This window comes from Crocuta crocuta, unplaced genomic scaffold (genome assembly GCF_008692635.1).
Source record: "Crocuta crocuta isolate KB4526 unplaced genomic scaffold, BGI_CrCroc_1.0 scaffold646, whole genome shotgun sequence".
Taxonomy (NCBI): Eukaryota; Metazoa; Chordata; class Mammalia; order Carnivora; family Hyaenidae; genus Crocuta; species Crocuta crocuta.
This window is the reverse complement of record NW_027530851.1, coordinates 1,455,378-1,474,919: the sequence shown is the minus strand read 5'-3', so window position 1 is coordinate 1,474,919 and position 19,542 is coordinate 1,455,378. Positions and strand designations below refer to the sequence as shown.

Here is a 19,542-nt window from a genome sequence, read left to right as displayed (position 1 = left end):
ATTCATACTTCTTTCAGTTCTCAACATAGATCTTACATGTTCACTGTATGTAAACTGTGGCCAAAATACACATTTCTGTTCCTTATGCTACTCATGGATGCCAAAGTTTAGTTTAAGGCTTTTTTAAAAAATGTAGCACTCTATAAGAAATATATTATAATTCAGCTCTCAATGAAATATCATTTCTAATCTTCCCTGTTAATAAAAAAGTGAATTAATTTTTCACCTACTAATTTTAGAGAAAGTTAGAAAAAAGAAAAAGGAAATGACTTACCTCTAAATATGACTTCAAATAAAGGAGCTTAACTAACAGCTTACTACAATTTAACAAAAAAGTAGAATTCAACATAACTGAATTTATTTTCATATCCTATTTAAGGATTATTTGTCATTGAAGTTGATAAAATAAGTTCATTTTTAAGTTCTGTTATTTCTAAGGCAGTCTCATGATATGGCTCTGGGGACCAAGTATATGGTTAAAGCCATAATAGACTACCAAATGATATACAAAAGATTTTGTGAACATTTTATGTTTGCTTTAGAAGGCTGGTCTATTAAACCTGTGACAATTTTATTTATTTAAGAGAATAAACAAGAAGATCAATGGTATTAGTCCATCCTTACATTGGTTAAGAAACTATTTATGAGTTGTATATAGAAATCTACCAAGTGTTATTAATGTGTATAATTCTTATTTTTTAATGTAGTTGGGACCACGAAAGTGGTTAGTTTATATATGTGCCTCAAATGCCTTAAGTGGATACCTATTAAAAGGTATACAAAATAGAAATAGTACTGTATATTTTCAAAAATTTTAAATAAACACAAAGAATATATAGGTATACATATTATAATTTCAAAGTCAACACTAGCACAGAATGGTTTCCTATCGAAGTACATACTAGGATACTTCCTATTTCAACACATGCACCTACAAACACATAGCCATGCACATAACCTTGTTTTCTGCCACTTGCAAGAAAGTTAGAATATACAATATAGTACATTGTTTCAACTTAAATCATATTGGCAAATTAATGAAGATGGCATTAAAAAATTCTGATCTAAGAAATCAAAATACAGGAAGATAATTATTCCATAGATTAAAAACACTGAAGACTGATGGGAAGTTAAGATTTAAACTGTCTGTCCCAGTGATCTTGAAAGACAGAGAAGAGACCGGATTGGCTGTAAACACTTGGAATGCTCTGTTTGGCAATTAGGACTTTTGTCATCTAGCAATCCAGGCCAGAGACTCAGACCATCGATGCTGCAGATTGCAGAGAAATGGTATAGCTGGGGGCAGTTCTCCGCAAGGCGGGGGGCGCCGATGGAGATCTTGAGGCCCATCTGGATGGGAGACGGCGATTTGCTGGTCTAGCAGGTCGGGAAAATCCTTTTCCAGGTGAAGATTTCATTGCCATGGATTCCTAAGAGACAAAGGAAGACATTTATCTCACTATAAGCACCAACAATAGGCTTACTGTGTTACGGATCCCAACTACAGGGTTAATGTGTTAGCATTTTTATAAGCAAGTAAAAGCATCAATAACTAAAGAAGGCAATTGTCTAGTATTTGTGGCCTTAAACGTTTTTGCTTTTTTTAAAACAAAATTTTAACGTTTATTCATTTTTGAGAGACAGAGAGGACAGAATGTGAGCAGGGGAGGGGCAGAGAGAGAGGAAGACAGAATCCAAAGCAGGCTCCAGGCTCTGAGCTGTCAGTACAGAGCCTGACGCGGGGCTTGAATTCACTGACCATGAGATCATGACCTGAGCTGAAGTTGGACACTCAACTGACGGAGCCACCCAGACACTCCTGTGGTCTTCAATGTTTTAATTAAAGCAACTCACTTTTAATATGGAATATGACATTTGATAATCTTGTAGATCTTTTTACATTGCCAAATTTTAATACAACTGATCTCTTTTTACAATGAAGAGTTCAGGATTCAAAAGCTTATGTTAGACTAATTTGATGATGGAGCCCTAAATGTTTCTTAGAGGGGTATTAGGATGTAAGATAATAATTTATAGGAGAAACTGTGCTCATTTATGTCAAGTTTTTGGCACTTTTAGAAATCATAAGCAAAAGGCACACATTGATGCTTTTTACCAAGAGCTGCTATTACTATTTCTCAAGTTTAAAAATTATCATTAAAATATTTTAAACTATAATTTTATTGTAAATGCTAATAAACAATCAATATATTGGACATTATCTGATGACTTAAACCATTTCCTTCCCTTCCCTTTCTTTTCTTTCATTTCTTCCTTCTTTTCTTTCTTTCTATTTTAATGGCAGAAAAACATTCTTAGACCCTTGCAATTAAAACAAATTCAAGTGCCTGGGTGCCTCAGTCGGTTAAGTGTCAGACATCAGCTCAGGTCATGATCTTGCAGTTTCTGGTTTCGAGCTGCATGTCGGGCTCTGTGTTGACAGCTCAGCCTGGAGCCTGCTTTGGATTCTGTGTCTCCCCCTCTCTCTACCCGTCCCCCACTCACACTTTGTCTCTCTCTCAAAAATAAACATTAAAATTTTTCAAAATTATTTTTAAAAAATTTTAAAAAGTTCAAAAGGGTGCCTGGGTGGCTCACTCAGTTAAGTGTCCAGCCAGCTTCAACTCAGGTCATGATCTCTCAGTTTGTGAGTTTGAGCCCTGCACTGGGCTTGCAGAGCCTGCTTGGGATTCTCTGTCCCTCTCTCTCTCTCTGCTATTCCTCCACTGGCGTTCTCTCTCTCTAAAATGAATAAACATTTAAAAAAAATTTTTTTTACAGCTTCCATGACACATTTTATACCAAAGTAATATTACTGAGCTTCTTAACAAAGCCTGAGTTCTTTCAGCTGAGATGGGTAGTGAGGAGGGCCTCTATCTCTATACAATAATCTGCATTTCCTTTTTCTCTCTTTGGAATCTTTTTTTTTTTTTTTTTCAGGTTTCCTCCAGCAGCAGGGTGGAGGTGGGAATGAAGAACTACTCTTAAGAATCTATACTATAGGACTCCTCCCAAATTCTGAACCAGTGCAAAAATGTAGTGGATGAATATTTGGCTAGTTATTTTATATATGTTTCCATTTGCCATCTGAAGCTATCGGGCTTTCCAGGTATTTATGGGCTCAACTAAAACACAGAGAAATACAAAAGCAGGGTAATTATTTGTACTTTGTACAAACAGGCAAGGTTTCTGACAAAACAGATAAAAACTGATATTTTTATTTATTTATTTTATTTTTATTTTTAAATGTTTTATTTTTATTTTTATTTTTGAGCTCTCAACCCTAAGATCAAGACCTGAGGTGAGATCAAGAGTCAGACGGTTAATCAACTGAACCACTCAGGCGCCCCCAAACTGATATTTTTATGGGTTTGAAAGCCATATAAAAATAATTTTTTACACCAGAAGTAGGCAACCTGCATAGCTTAAAACTATACTGCATATACACTGCACTTTGCAAAACTAGAATTTTTCAAAGCATTAGTGAATGAAAACAATATGTATGTCACCATGTAACTTTTTGTAAATTATGCATAAAAAGGGACTATTGGAGAGCTCATTTTTATAAATACAAATCTCTTCAACCACTTTTTCTCCTATAACTAACAAGGAATATATTCTTTTGCAAACAAACTGGAACAAAGATAGAGTAACAGTTCATTTAAATACTTATTTTGGGGGAGCAATTTTCATGGTAAGGATTTACACAAATAAGAATGACCTTAAAAGTTTTTAAGTTATAATATCATTTTATTTACATGTACTGCCTTTCTGCTCCACAAAAAAGAAAATTTTATGAGGCACTGTTTTATGATGTTTTATACCCATAGTCACATGAATGTGACTAATCCCATGAGAAGGAAGATAAATCAAATGCTGGCAATGACTGAACCAATCATGGCCAATAAGTGAAAAGTTATTTGAAAAATATTTGCAATACTGTTTTGTTAAAAATATAAAAACTTTAGAAGAATAAAATTCTATAAACCAATCCATGAGCATTTAAGACTATTCCCAATCTTAAAAACTGTATTTTAAGAAGTTCGTGTTGAGTTACAGTCCTAAGGTTTATACTTATTCAAAAGTAAAGGGTTGAGAAGTTAAGAAGATGCCAGAGTATTTGCCTACATTCTATTTATATAAATGGGCAATTGACTGAGCTTTGAGCCACTGCTTAATATGGACACAGTTCTACCAACATATGTTAATGGCTTTCTCACCTCTGTTACCTTTTTCCAATCTGCTCGTCGTTTAACTTGCTGTGCTCCACACATAGTTGTCTTTTGCTGAAGCTCTTGTTCTAATTGAAGTATTTCTAAATGCTGACTTAATGTGGACCCACCACTGACATCAGAATTACATCTGGTCCAATTATCCTGGAAGCATTGAGAATTTTGCAGTGTGGGCCCTGTTGACGTCTCATAGGTTTTCAGCAGCTTTTCCACAACACCATAATTTGACCTAGGATCAGCTGATCTTGGCCGGCCAGACAAATTACTTGGTCTCCAGTCATGCTCTTGGAGCATACTCCGATAACTGCTAGGACTCATGTGTTCCTGCATTTGTCTGATGAGACCTGTTGTGGTTTTTTTGGTGGGATTATCAGGCACATTTTCTCTGGGCATGGGCACGTGGGCACTAGTTTTCAGAATATCAGACACATTGTCATTTTCTGATATGTTACCTGTATGAGTAATTAAGGTATCACAGGACTTAGGATCTTCAGATGATTCTGAGTAGCTTTGATTTTGCTGTATTGCCTGACAATTTCTATCTGTTCTAAATACAATTCTGTTAAATTCATCAGTCTTTGCTGCCAGCTTTTCATTCCTAGTTGTCCTCTTAAAGCCACAACTGAAACTTCTAAGTGACCCATTGCTCTCCGTCGCTGAGGAGCTATAGTCACTGCTTACACGAAGAAGAGGATGAGATTTAGCAGGATGATCTGGAATCACCTTTTCACATTTTGCCTTTTTGGGAGTAGAGCACGTTTTCTGAAACCACAATGTAGAGGGACTATTTTTTGCACTGATCCCTGTGTCATATGACCACATGCTAAGTCCAACATTTTCATCACATGCATGCTGGTTATCTATTTTGGTTTTGGGTGCCAATGAAGGGAACATGGTACCATCTTTCAAAGTCTTCCTTTCATTTAGACACAGCATAGGCACCTCCTTGTGCCTCAAAAGGAAATCAGGACTGCAGTCCCTTTCACCTTGACCCTCTTGGGCCACGTGGCTGTTGTGTTCTAAACTTTCCTTCAAACTTTCCCGAGCTTGTTCAGAATATGAGCTGGGAAAATTTCGAGATGTGCTTCTTGGAGGAGGAACTGGTGGAATTTCATTTCTTTGCAGATCAGTTGTATCAAATTCACATTTTTTCATAGAATTGTTTTGCAGCACATTGGAACAGCTCAGATTCTTTGTATTTTTCTGCTTTTCTTTTTCTAACTCGATTGGAAGAATGCCCTGGCCATCAGTGATCATGTGGTCTCTGTGAGGCATATGAATTACATTTGGCATTTCCTGAAGAAAAGAATCTGACTTCATTCTAAACAATTATAAAACAAGATACATTAGTGATAACTTTATTTAGGACAAGTTCTCAAAAGAAACCATGACATAAACCATGAATTTCTGCTATAAGAAAAGGACTCACAACTTCCTCAAACAGCATTTTCATATAAATTCTCTAGTCAAAACCCCAAGTCCATTTACTATAGGATCAAACCCACCTCTTAGTGCTGCACTCACAGTGTACATGCTCTGACCCAAACTATCTTTCCTTTGTATTCTCAAACTGCTTCTTACACTTAGACTAGACTGTGTCGTCTCTTGAGTGTTGGCTACTGGGATTTCCATGTCTATGGGTTCTCTCCAGCCATTTCCTTACAGCTGCTCTACCTGTTCAGTTCCTATTCATTACATCACATGAGCTCAAGTTTCTTCTTTTGACTTTGAAATGACATTCTAAGCTAAGAAGTATGACAGAAATCTGAATAAAAGTTCAGTGAAACATAAGTAGTACCAAATGGGAGATGTCATTTAGGTTTGAAACAGAAGTAAGAATTTTTTTGATGAGTAAAGGGCATATAAGGCAAAGCGAGCCACAATAAAAATAGGGTGGCTCTTCAAGGAATAGGGAATAGTTTGGTATGGATGGATCATAAAGCGAGTGTGGAGGATGAAAGAAACATTAGATTAAATTGTAATGTATCTGAATTACATACTAAGGATTTTGAAACTTTTTCTAAAGTGTATGGAGTAGCAAGGAGAGCTTTATACCAGGTGTGATTTGTAAAAGAAAATTGACAGGTGAGCCTTTTCTAAGTTTAATCAAAACAAAAAAAACAAATATAGCAACAACATAAATTTACAAATTAAAGTTAATTGATCATACTAATAAATATAGATCATATTTCTATCTCTTCACTTGTAAAGTACTATGAAATAGATTACAGTAAAGTGTAGATAAATACTCATTAATAGAGAATGGTAGCTAAAAGTTAAATGGGGAGGTAGAGGGAAAAATTGTGTATAAAACATGGTTGAATAAGAAAATCTATTATAAGTCAACACAAAAATTCTTTCCGAGCTTCTTAACACTAAAGGAAAATATGGATACACACTGCTGTTGCTTTCTAAGGAACACGCTCCCTCATTATGAGATAAATATTGATCCTAGAACAATCTGTCTTTACTTACCTTGTAGAGCATTCCAATTTAGTGTTTAATTTGGTGAAATTTACTTTCACAATTGTATAGGTGCTTCTAAACTGAAACAGCTTTTGAAAATATCATTATATATGTTTGTGCACATATTTACAATATGTTGTGTTGAGAATTATATATGCTTCCATTATATACATAATAAATGCGGACAAACAAATGACCGTTAGGTATAAAAATGCTGCAGTAGAACATCATTATGTAATTAAAATTCCGCATTGTTAAATCTGACATGCTTTGTAGGTGTATTTATTTACCCAGCTATATATTCTTCCAATGGCCAAACACTCAAAAGGAAAAAGAACTACATTAGAAGATACTTGTTAATTTATTATGCATACTATATCTTCACCCAAATACCAAAAGAGTATAGTATTCCTAAAAGCCAAATTACAAAGAGAATGAGATTTGGTTTAAAAGTTAGTAAACAGAGATATATTCAATTAAGGTTTTTATTTTCTATCTAAAATAACACATTTTAATAACTCATTGTTAATTCTTACTAGCAAAGTGTAAGGAGGAGGCAGTTTGGATTCATTAACTGAAAACAATATTTTTCTTTATTTCCTGATATAAAATAATCATAGATGTACCAGCCTACCTTCTGTGGTTAGACTGCTTTCGGATTTCCTCTTGAAAGCTGCATAATTCTTCACTAACTTTGGCAAGTTCCTCCAGAGCCTTTATACAGATAAGCAATAGCATGTTAGCACTTTGAGATGTAAATATTTCTTTAGAAACAGTTCTAGGCCAATCCCAGTCCTACTTACTGTGTTAAGGGCTCCAGAACAGCTCGTGCCCTCTACCTTGGAAGTCTTCAGGCCAGGGCAGGCCTCACATGCTTTTTGGTTATCTGTGGCCAAAGGATCCATAAACCCTACTTTTGATTTTTTTGATGCTTTTTGTTCCTTACACATTTGATTTCCTTCATGGAGTAAGCTCTGCTCTGTTTTATTTTCTTTTTCCAGACCATCCCTGTGATTCATCCCTGTAAATTTGCACTGTCCTGAATTGGGGTAATTTGGAGAAGTTTCCACCACTTTATCTTGAATCGCTTTCTCACGATCATGATCAAGGATCTTAGCACGTTCATTCATGTTGATTTTCCTCCGAAGCTTTACTTCATGGCAAAGCTGTAAGGAAAACAAAGATAAAACTTTTTCTCTCCCTAATTTCTTTTGTCAATTTTTTTGATACGAAGCACACTATTTTGAGTTTTCTTTGCTAGATCATGATACACTCCTCTGGGGTATTACTGTTCATGCATCTGAGTGGTGCTTCTAAAATGTGATTAGCCAGAACGACTTCGATGAACCATAAAGATTAGTTTTAGTAAGTCAAGGTATGGATGGCAATTTCTGTCTTTGTGTAGAAATCAACTCATCAAAAATTTTAAAAAATTTGTATCTATATAAACATGTCATTATGATGTGAAGCACTGTTACCAAGTTGGAAGGTCCTGAATCAATTACTGGTCATGCTCTCTAACTGTTTTCAGAGAAAATCAAGAGTTTAACTGACATTAAAGTGATGTTTTAAAAATACATGAAACGGGGTGCCTGGGTGGCCCAGTCGGTTATGTCCGACTTCGGCTCAGGTCATGATCTCACAGTTTGTGGGTTTGAGCATCCGGCTCTGTGCTGACAGCTAACTCAGAGCCTGGAGCCTGTTTCAGATTCTGTGTCTCTCTCCCTCTCTCTCTGAGCTTCCCCTGCATACGCTGTCTGTCTCTCTCTCTCTCTCAGAAATAAATAAAAACATTTTAAAAAACCAAAAATTAAAATGCATGATTCTACTTGTATGCCAAATAGTTGACAATACCATGTGGATATTGTGAAATCAAAAGATATTTCCTTTGGAAGTTGGGTTCATGTTACTGAGATATTACTAGGTATTACTGAGATTCTTTTTTTAATGGCAAGCCTATACACATTTAAAAAAAGATTTTTCACCCTTATTAAAGCAAATATTACCCTGTTCTATGTGATATTAGAATTCCAAGACTTTATCATCTATCAGTCTATGTTTAAGTGATTTCTTTTTTTTTCTTTTTAAATTAAATTTTAAATTTAAATTCTTTTTATTTAAATCTAACTTAGTTAACAAATAGTGTAATAATGATTTCAGGAGTAGTATTTCTTTTTTGTAACATTTATTTTTAAGAGAGAGAGCATACTAGTCATACTCTCTAACTGCTTTTGGAGAAAAGCAAGAATTTAACTGATGTTAATGCTTAAAAATACATAATTCCACTTGTATGCCAACGTTCAAGTGTCTAAATAGTTGACAATATCATATAGTATGTCAGTTCATTTCATTCCCTAAGTGGATATTGTGAAATCAAAAGATGTTTCCTTTGGAAGTTATGTTGGTGTTACTGACGTATTTACTACGTATTACTGAGTTTTTTAATGGCAGACCTATACACATTTGAAAAAGATTTCTCACCCTGATTAAAACAAATGTGACCCTGTTCTATGTGATATTAGAATTCTAAGGCTTTATCATCTATCAGTCTATGTTAGAGTGGATCCCAAATTATTTTTTTAATGTTTATTTTTTTAATGTTTATTTTTGAAAGAGAGAGTGTGAGCGGGGCAGAGGCAGAGGGAGAGGGGTACAAAGGATCTGAAGTGGGCTCTGTGCTGACAGCAGAGAGTCCGACAAAGGGCTCGGACTCACAAACTGTGAGATCATGACCTGAGACAAAGTTGGACACTCAACCAACTGAGCCACCCAAGTGTCCCAATCCCAAATTATTTCTTGATGAAAGTTTAGTTTAATCTGTAGGCATGAACTCACTCACCCCTAATTAGAGGAAATAAGTGGCTTTCTCCTCAGGGTTGAGTTGTGGGAAAGCTTGACTATTTTAAAGGATTCTGTTAGATAACCTTTGAAGCAAATGACTACATTTTACAGCCACAACCTGTATCTACAGACATCTTTTATTCAAGGAATATAATAACAGATTTATTGCTGCTCAATATTTACCCAAATCTCAGATGGAGGAAGCACTAAACATAGTTGATGTCTGAAGGATATGCAGTACATTTATTTCTACAGATACCTACATATCTATCATTGGATGATCTCAGGATAACATCAAATGACAGCCATGATTCAATTGTTTTGGGCCTCATGAAATATTTGTTCTGAGCTATTGTGAGCCTTATGATTTTGGCTGATCTTGAGAGATACCATAAGAAGCAACCCACAGAAGTACATATTAAATTTAAGGATGCATGCTTATAGTGACATTGTCCTTTTTTTGAGGAGCTATGATTGAAAAACAAAATTACTTTAGTTTCAAAATCAGGGACAAAAGTGTTATTCCTGGGAAAGAGGTTTGCTTTTGTGTTCTAAATATTGGGAAATATGTATTTGGTAATTTTTCCATTAGTTACTGGAAAGACTAGCTGCATGCAATTCATGTAAAATCCTCCTGTCTTCATCTCTCTTTTTTTTTTTTTAATTTTGAAATACTTTACCTTACATGACATTTTATATCCCATCTTAAATTCTCTTCAGATTTAAGTGAGGTATGGAGAACCAAATAATATAATGTTATTGATGAAAAACAAATTTATTTTGTATAAGGAAATCTGTGTTATTTCATACCCAAAAACTTGTCAATGGTTATCTGATTATTTGAAAAAAGGCAACAAACAAGAAAAATTGCAACATCATTAAAAACTAATTCCCAGGTATCTGGAACTTCTATCTGAATTAGTCCAGATTTCAAATGATTCAAGTATATAGATAGCAAATGGTTTTGCAATAGTAAATGCAATGACAGTGGATAGTAACTGAGCTAAGGATCATTAATATGCAATGCTGGAACCTCTCACTAGAAGATATCACTTGGTGGGGTGCTTGGGTGGCTCAGTTCTCAGTCAGTTAAATGTTAAGCATCCGATTTCGGTTCAGGTCATGATCTCACAGTCCATGAGTTCGAGCGCTGTGTCAGGATCTGTGCAGACAGCTCAGAGCCTGGAGCCTGCTTCAGATTCTGTGTCTCCCTCTCTCTCTGCCCCTCCCCCACTAGCACTCTCTCTCTCTCAAAACTAAAATAAAAACATAAAAAAAATTAATAAAAAAAGGAAGATATCACTTGGAATCACTAAGGTTACATGTGCACATTTGGGAATCTACAATTCTCTAGTAAATGACTTAATAACTTGTGTTGGAATTAATACACAGAGGGGCGCCTGGGTGGCTTAGTCGGTTAAGCGTCCGACTTTCGCTTAGGTCATGATCTCGCGGTTTGTGGGTTCCAGCCCCGCGTCGGGCTCTGTGCTGACTGCCAGCTCAGAGCCTGGAGCCTGTTTCAGTCTGTGACTCCCTCTCTCTCTGACCCTCCCCTGCTCACGCTGTCTCTCTCTCTCTCTCCTAAGAAATAAATAAAACATTAAAAAAAAAATACACAGAACTTAGTTATATATGCTAAACAAATATAGTCTGTTATGCTTGCGTTATGTTATACAATCTTTTCAAGTGTTGATGTTTAATTTTAGTTTTAAAAAAGTCTTGCTTCCCTGTGACATATGAAAATACTGAAAATACTTTCCTCTTGTCTTCATCAAAAAATTTTTTTACCCCCATCTGTGGCCTATAAGATGAGTATATATATTTTTTTGAGTAGGCTGCACACACAGTGCAGAGCCCAAGGTGGGGATCAAACTCATGACTCTGAGATCAAGACCTGAGCCAAGATCAAGAGTTGACTGCCCAACCAACAGAGCCATTCAGGCACTCCAAGATGGGTATATTAAAATTACATTCTCACAGGTTACAAAGCTGGAAGTAGAAAAATATATATTAATATGATAAGGGGAGCACAATGTTAGTATCAGGTATTAAAAAGCATTGTCTATGGGTCTTCTGGGGTAAGCACATTATCCAAACATATCCCCAGTAATGGAGCTGTATATTTCAGGCAGCAAGACATAAATAGCTTACAGTTACTATTCAAGATAAAGAAAAAAAAATATTACACCTTTATATCTCCCTGGTGCAGAAAGGAACAGCATTTCTACAAAGTATCATCCTATGTTTAAAATGTGTTTAATGCCTGCTAATCAAAAAGGGTAATATTTACCATAGACAGAATTTACAGAATTGTCAGAGTAATTATATGATATTACTTAAAATATTTAACCAGAGAGCAGATCATTTTAGTTACGTGGCTTAAACAATTGACTACACTAGTCCCGACTCCTTTGAATTTTTTTGCTTTGATGCTAGAATTATCTGAATGTTACTAACTGGCCTTCCAAACCTTTGGGAACCAATGACCATGATTTCAGGATTCTGTTTGGAATTTTGGATGCTGATTTGACTTAGACATCTCCTTGTTGATGCAATCTTAGTCTTTAGGTAAAGGAGTTGAGAGTAAGCAAAACATATTTTCTAAACTTTAGAGGTATGAGCAGTGGAGTCTCTTTTTAATATAACCATGCACTACCTACATGCTCTCTCAGTTCTGTGTTAGAGAAACAGTTTAATAGCTACTCTTTTTAATTCTTCCTTGTAGCATGCCAATTTATATTTTATTCACAGCCAACTACATGGCTGTTAATGAGAAAAATATTTGCACTATAAACACATAAAGCATCAGCTTTGATTGCCTATGAACAAAGGTCAAAGAGTCGGTTAAAAATAATCACTTTAGTAATGTGCACAAACCATATTATATCACGATGTCACTAGAAGAAAGCAAGATAAGTATAAATAATTTTCAGTTGAAACAAGCTTAAAAATACATCAATGTAAATACTTAAAGGAAATATTCCAGGGCCAACAAGCTGAGGGATGGTTAATGGTGATAAAACGGCTATTTGTATCAGAGTCATGGCATGTCGTTTTTCATAACCCCTTTCCTAACAAATGTGCCAATAAATGTGTCCCATCTTGCCAGAATAAATATCACATCCACTGCCATTTTCTGTTTGATATATGGCACTCCTTTTGATTATACTGAACTATCTAATATGTAATTTCCTTTAGTAGATATCATTCATAAATCATCTCAAGAAAGATCTGTATTTTAATGCCCAATTGTAACTTTGCTAATATATGTTCCACCAGTTATGCCTTTCTTAGATTTTCCTCCTGGACCCTGTGTTTGAAAACTCATGCAAAACACATACCTCACTTTTGATACCAAGGCACTTTAGCCAAGGAATAAATTGATATACTTTAGAATGACATTTTAAGTTCTTAATTTTCATGCAGGGCTACAACAAAGCATAGTCCCTTGGATACCACTGGATAAGGTTCTGCTATTTTTGATCCAGCAAATGTCATTGAGACATGCATTCTTTAGGCAGAATAAGGAAAATAGAAATAGTTTCCAATACAACAAATTTGAAACAGAATTTTTATTCTCAGCTTTAAGGTTCAATATATTCAAAACAAATCAACTTGTACCTCTTCTATCTTCTTCTGCATGATTTTCCATTGACTCTCCCATTCCTTTCTTTCATTGTCAAACTGGTCCAGTAATTCCATCTTTTCCTTGTGCCAGTCAGTCTCTGTGTTCTCCCATTGCTTATGCAGGTCCATGGCAACCGTGTGAGTGTTAGTGAAGGGGTATTTCTGCTTGTCTCTGCCTTCTTAACTGTTTCTTGGAAGCTTGGAGTTGTTTTATTTGAAGCAGTCTCACTTGCCTTTAAAATAAAGCCTAATATAAACATAACAAGAAAGAGTTCCAAATCCATTTGCTTTTTGAAAACACGTTATCATCTTATTAAGAGCCATGACATAAACAAACTATAAGAATACTATCCTTAAGAGAGGAGATGATTAACAATCTGCTTAAAAAGAACTAGCACAGTCAAAAAGAAAGGCTTTTTCTCCCCTTTCCGAAATCAGACAGCAAAATTAAATACATACTTGAAATATAAGCATTCTTTTAACTAACTAATCTAAAGATGGAATTAATTTTGTGACTAAGAGTGGTGGTATGAAATTCAACTGTATGGTCATTATCTACACAATCGTGGTAGATTCTACTGCAACAGAATTAGTCCTGTTTTGATGCAACCAGATTATATGTTTCTACGAATTAAAGTGCTGAAACGGTGTTGGACTACAGTCTCAATTTTATATTCAGAGTTCAAGCCCATGCCAAATGGGATTATTGTGTTAATAAGAAACCCGAGTTGGTAGTCGATCTGGAACTGATGTATCACNTAAAAAAAAAAAAAAAAAAAAAAAAAAAAAAAAGACAAACTAAATCATAAAAATATCTTTATTATTTTACTTCATCAAGTAAAATGTAAAAACAGCAAAGTTATCCTGGGAACCACACGTTAAAATTTATCTCTCTTTTTCTTTGAATGGACCATATACTAAAATCTGTTTAGGCTAACGAATACAGAGCACTGAAAAAAAACAGCTTGCTCATTTTGCAAGGAAATCCTTGATCACCTCAAGCAGTGACTGAAATAGATTTCTAGCATTTAGGGTATGTGTATTTAGCATTTGAAGATGTGATTTAAAATACCAGATTGGTAACTCTGTTGTAAGTCATCTAAAATTTCTGAGATTTAGTTTATTTATGTTAAAGTGGAAGATACAGGTTTATTAGAAAGATTAAATGACATATGGCATACGAGATAGTCTGAAAAACTTAAACATCTTCCATCAGATACTGGTCTGATCTCTACTAAAAATAATTTTTATTAAGAAAGTCATATGGGGTGCCTGGTTGGCTGGGTCAGTGGAGCAGACGACTCTTGATCTTGGGGTCATGAGTTCAAGTTGGGTGTAGAACATACTTAAAAAAAAAAAAGATGTAGAGCTTTATTAGTGGGTATAAAAGCATATTTAAGATGTTTAAACCACCATCTAAGATAATTACGTCTATTAAAAGTCTGTATCTTCAGGTTTCTAGGCCATGACTGAAATGTGTTAATTTACCAGGTGGCGGCTTATGCTAATTAAGAGAAAAGTGCCCCCAGGGTCTATAGCTGCTTGGTTCCTGGTGCTGTGGAATGAAGCCGACACAACCAGGCAGCAAGCCCCATTTTTTGGTGCAGAAGATGGCTGCATATTTCGTGTCCCAAATATAAGATAAACACTGAAGATTAATTTTACTTTTATCAGACTGTTCTGAACATGCACATCCAAGTGGTAAACTGTTCCAAACATAGTTTTGAGCTGCAATCTATCAATGAATTATAACAGACTAATAAGGATAAAAAATGTCAGTGCTTTATGAGGGCTCACCCTTCAAAAACAGCCTAAAAATATTGAGATCTACATTGTTATTCTTCTCTTAAACTATTTCCCACAGACGCATTGGTCCTTTTTACCTACTTCTTTGACACTCACAATACTATGACTACTCCAGTCAAGAAAAAGAAGTAATTTCAGATTTAGCCACTTAAGATGCTATCATGTCTCATTTTATCCACTTAGCCATGCTTTTTTTCTAATCTCATTTTCCATCTTCTCTGTTAAGCTTCCTTTGGCTACCTCCCACACCAATGAGCCAGGGACCACATGTACCTGCCATTGCCAATGCAAGTTGCCCAAAATAAATACATCAATGCCAAAATGAAGATCGTAAAGAATATACATGATTTTGTCTGCTGTTTGTTTTGGAGACTCTGTCATTAATCTTGATTACCTAGTAATCTTTTAAGTTTGTCTAATAACTATATTCACAGGAAATGCCAACAGTGCTTATTTTTAGACTGGTAGACTGCTTTAAAACTATATGTAATTAACTGTGAGCTGAAACTGCATTGCTCAACAGCAGGTCCTTAACACTAGGATTTCTTAGGAAGAGTGGAGTGAGCAGTTTAAGACCTCAAGAGATAGTTGCAAATGAACCAAGGAAATGAGAGGAAAAAAAAAATACTTCTTTCAAGCTAGCTGGAAAAGAGGTGCTATGACTGTCTATATTTCATCCTGTCTTTAAGCACTAGAAATGTTCAGAAATCATCATAAAATTTATCTGACAGTTACGTAGCAAATGGCTCCAATTTTTCTTTCTATTGCTAATTCTTCTAGAACCACTTCCAGACCACAGTTAATAGAGTTAAAAGATGCCAGACTCTTTCTCTTTTCCTTACTTCTTCTTTTTTATAATCTACCTGAAGGTCATCCAGGAAAACTCTAACTCAGGCTTGCTGCCTGTAACAGCACTATACATGAACCCAGGTAATGTTCCCAAAGCAGACAGAATCCTGCACTTAACTGCTAAGAGCCACTCATCACTTACTACGGAGAAGAGCCAATCCTCAGAGCTTCCCCTTTCCAGGGCCAGACCCATATCTAGTGCCAGGAAATGTAACGGTTATGGATCAAAACCAAGCCTTTGAAAGAAAATTCCTATAGAGCAATGTCTGAGCCAAGTTTTGTGGGAGGATTTATTTTGCCTTCCTAGCATCGATGTCTCATCATAAATGTCAAATACAATATGACTGAATTTATTGCTTTCTCCTCCAAAAATAAAATGGGGTCCATAGAGTCATTGTGAGGATTACATGAACAAAAGAGAGAGAATGCTTAATAAAGGTCTCTCACATCGCTTTGAATCATAGTGGGTGCTCAATAAATGCCTGTTCCTTGGTTTCTCCCTTCTGTCCTTCCCCCTTTTTATTTTCCTTCCTCCCTCCCTCCTTCCTTGCCTTCGATTGTCCTTCTTTATGTTTTCTTTCTCTTGAATAAAACTGAAGATTTTCACTTTTATTTAGTTGGGAAAAATTAATAGAAGCAAATCTAATTGTGCGAACTCTCATGTTTTCAATGACTTTCATTTGCTCTAGTTATTTAAGTATTTTAGGATACATGGCAAGTTGAATATTCAGAAAATGTTTTATTATTAGTAAAGATTTGGATAGATAAATTTATATAAAACTGATTTATTATAATTCTCCTTAAATATTAAAAAATCAACTAATGGGGCAACTTTGGGGGGACATAATGTTCTACGATGAGAAGTTATGGGGTAAAGTGGTTCAGCAGATTCTAAAACTCAATTTCACTGCTCTCTACTGATGTAAATACAAAAGTTCCCTTTGTTCCTAGTTGTCATTCTTTTTCGCCCACAGATATTGGCATCTATGTGGGAGAGAAGGAAGGATTTCTGCTATCTGTATCCCTCCTTGTGTGTCTATCAATTCCCTCCATGCAGAATTTCATTCAGAATAAAAATTTATTAGAGCAACTGTAACAGGGCAGAGTGAGCTGCAATGCTTAGTCACACGCACGTTCTTCTCTCAACAACTCCACAGTAGCAGTAGACAATCCATGTAACCTACTTCCAAGCTCCTGAGGCCAAAAGCCAGAATTGCTGGGATGTGAGTGGGCTGCACGAGTATGGTGATGGGAGGAAGATAGTTCTGCTTTACCTTGTGCCCTACCAGCAAGCAGCATTTAAGAGCAACGCAGGAGTCTCACAATAAATTATCTTAATTTCCCAAATTAGCCTCAGTTTGATCATGGGAACACTTCTTTGAGGAGTGTCCCATTCTTACTACTCTTGGGTCAGTACCCTTTTAACCACCTTCTCTCCAACTGGAAACCGGACGAGAGCCAAACAAATGAACCAGCGTTACGGGAGCTGAGTCTCGCTACTTCTCTCTTCTGAGATTTTTGTTCAGAGTATTTGTTTCTTGCTCTCTGGTCTCCTTTTTCTAAACATACTACTTTTCAGATCATCAGAGGTTTTTAATTTGTAGAAGGTTACAAATGACTGCAGGCATGCTACACACAGTGCTCTCTAGGACCAAAGGTGCTTCGCTTCTCCTTAACTTTGAGGGATTAGGAATTCCAATGCCTATACCCGCCAGAGTTATGCACCACGTGCCTCCAAGATTCTCTATTCTCCAGCTCATTCTCCAGGCTATCATTCGTTTGCATACTTTCAGCTTAACAGACCTTATTCCTCGCCTATTGTTTCACTAGCAAATGCACCTTTCCAAAGACAACCATGATTTGCTTTGATTGCAAGGCAAAAAGGAATTTTTTTATTGCTATTTCTTGCTATTTCAACATGTTCCTCATGTTCCAAAAGGGTCAAAGAGATACTACTACATGTAAGTCTGAAGAAATACTTTTTGCTTTCTCATTTTATTACCCTCTTCTTCCTTGTTTTTCCCCAGTTATACAATCAAACTAGAAAACATCCAACACATAGGTGTACTGATTTTACCTCTCTTATGAAAGAAAAGCTTTGAAAGAAACTTTAAGTATCCAAAATTAATTCACTTAAACAATAGAAGATGAAGTGGTAAGGTCCTCTTCTAATGACAGATTAGTCAATTATTAATGGCACACACTTCCACTAAAATTACAGAAACACTCTGAGGTAGTGAGCAAACCATCATCTCGAATGAGCTACATTTATTTTTTTGGTAATTTTCAAATACCAATAATCTCATTTGAACCATACTCGTAAACATAAGAAGTCTTTATCCTAATGAAAAACAGCATTCTAAAAAATATATTTAGTGAAATCCTACAGTACGAAAAGTGCTGTTCAAAATACTGAGAAGCAGTGCTTGAAAAACAGTTTCGGAGGGCGGATGTCATTGTCAGTCCAGAGTTGAGAAATCCACTCACTGCAGCTGGACCTTCTCTTCCCTGGGCGTCAGTAAAATCCGTTATGCACCCCGCCCCACTGTTTTTAAAGCCCAGACACAGACACTGAAACAGGCAGATGTTGAAATAATCCTGCACTTAAACAGTGCCCATAGTTTAAAACACATCAGCAGCAGCCCCTCTATATTTTGCCACAATGAATCACTTGATTTCAAACGGTTAGGAAGAAACCTACCTTTCAGCTCTGGGAAGAAATCCTATGAATGTTCCACCATTGGTCAATCTAGCAATGGAAGCATAGCTAGTTTTTTTTGTTTTTTTTGTTTTTTTAAGACAAAATCTCAGCTCGGTGAATTTTGCTTCTTTGCAGGAAATGGGAATGCAAAATAGGTCCAGCCATGCAACAGAGCGGTACTGACAAGTCCCTTTGAAACCTTCACTTTCACAAATCAAGAAGCTGCTCAGCTCAGTGTTACAGCAGCAGCTGAGACTCCTGTGACGTCAGTTACTTGGAGGCGGCCTTCAGGCCACTCTTCCAACCAGAGCTCTGTAACCTTAGAGCGGCTCAGACTCTGGGTAAACAACTCCAGGTCCAGGACATTTTTAGCTTTTATAATGGAGCCCAGTATTTTCAAACTTGCCAAAAGGGCTGGTGTTAATATCACACAATGACAATGGCCAATTTTACATTTTATTTGAAAAAGTCGACTCCTTTTTTATAGTCAAGAATTATTTCCTTGCACACCCCTCTCCTTCCCTTTTGCAGCTAGAATCATAATGCACTCTTTAGTGCCTTGAAAAGTTGGTGTCTGGATGTGGCATAACAACACATGAAACAATCTTATATACATACATATATATAATATATACAATATACAATATATATATACATATTATATATATACATATATGTAGATATAAGACATATTTAATCTCCAAAGATTGGTGAAAACGTATCAAACTTCCGTCTTTAAATAAAGTAAGAGTGGGGCATATATAAAGACCAGCCTCATACTCTTTGTGTTTCTATGACAGCTTGCTGTCTGTATCTACGATAATGATGTATTTCTGCCAGACGGAATCAGAGGCCATGGAGAAGAATAACACTCGTTTTGGGAGGAAAAAAACCCAATGAGATACCCATGTGCTTGTTTTCAATTGAGGTGCACCGCAGCCTGAGTATATGGAGAGGCTCCCTAAACCATGGCCAAATCGATCTCTCCTAGAAATGCCAGGGAAGGTGCCTCTCTCCAGC

At 36.0% G+C, this 19,542-nt stretch overlaps 1 protein-coding gene across 1 annotated transcript; it reads right to left on the bottom strand.

Annotated features, from left to right (window-relative positions):
* Window positions 1–672: 672 nt before the first annotated feature.
* KIAA0408 (KIAA0408 ortholog) lies at window positions 673–13,298 on the bottom strand. The gene is made up of 5 exons (XM_077769424.1): window positions 13,161–13,298; window positions 7,502–7,864; window positions 7,333–7,412; window positions 4,221–5,553; window positions 673–1,430 (listed from the first exon to the last, which is right to left on the bottom strand). The coding sequence occupies exons 1-5, from the start codon at window positions 13,293–13,295 to the stop codon at window positions 1,257–1,259; spliced, it is 2,085 nt and encodes a 694-aa protein (XP_077625550.1). The 5' UTR covers window positions 13,296–13,298; the 3' UTR covers window positions 673–1,256.
* Between the last annotated feature and the right edge of the window lie 6,244 nt (window positions 13,299–19,542).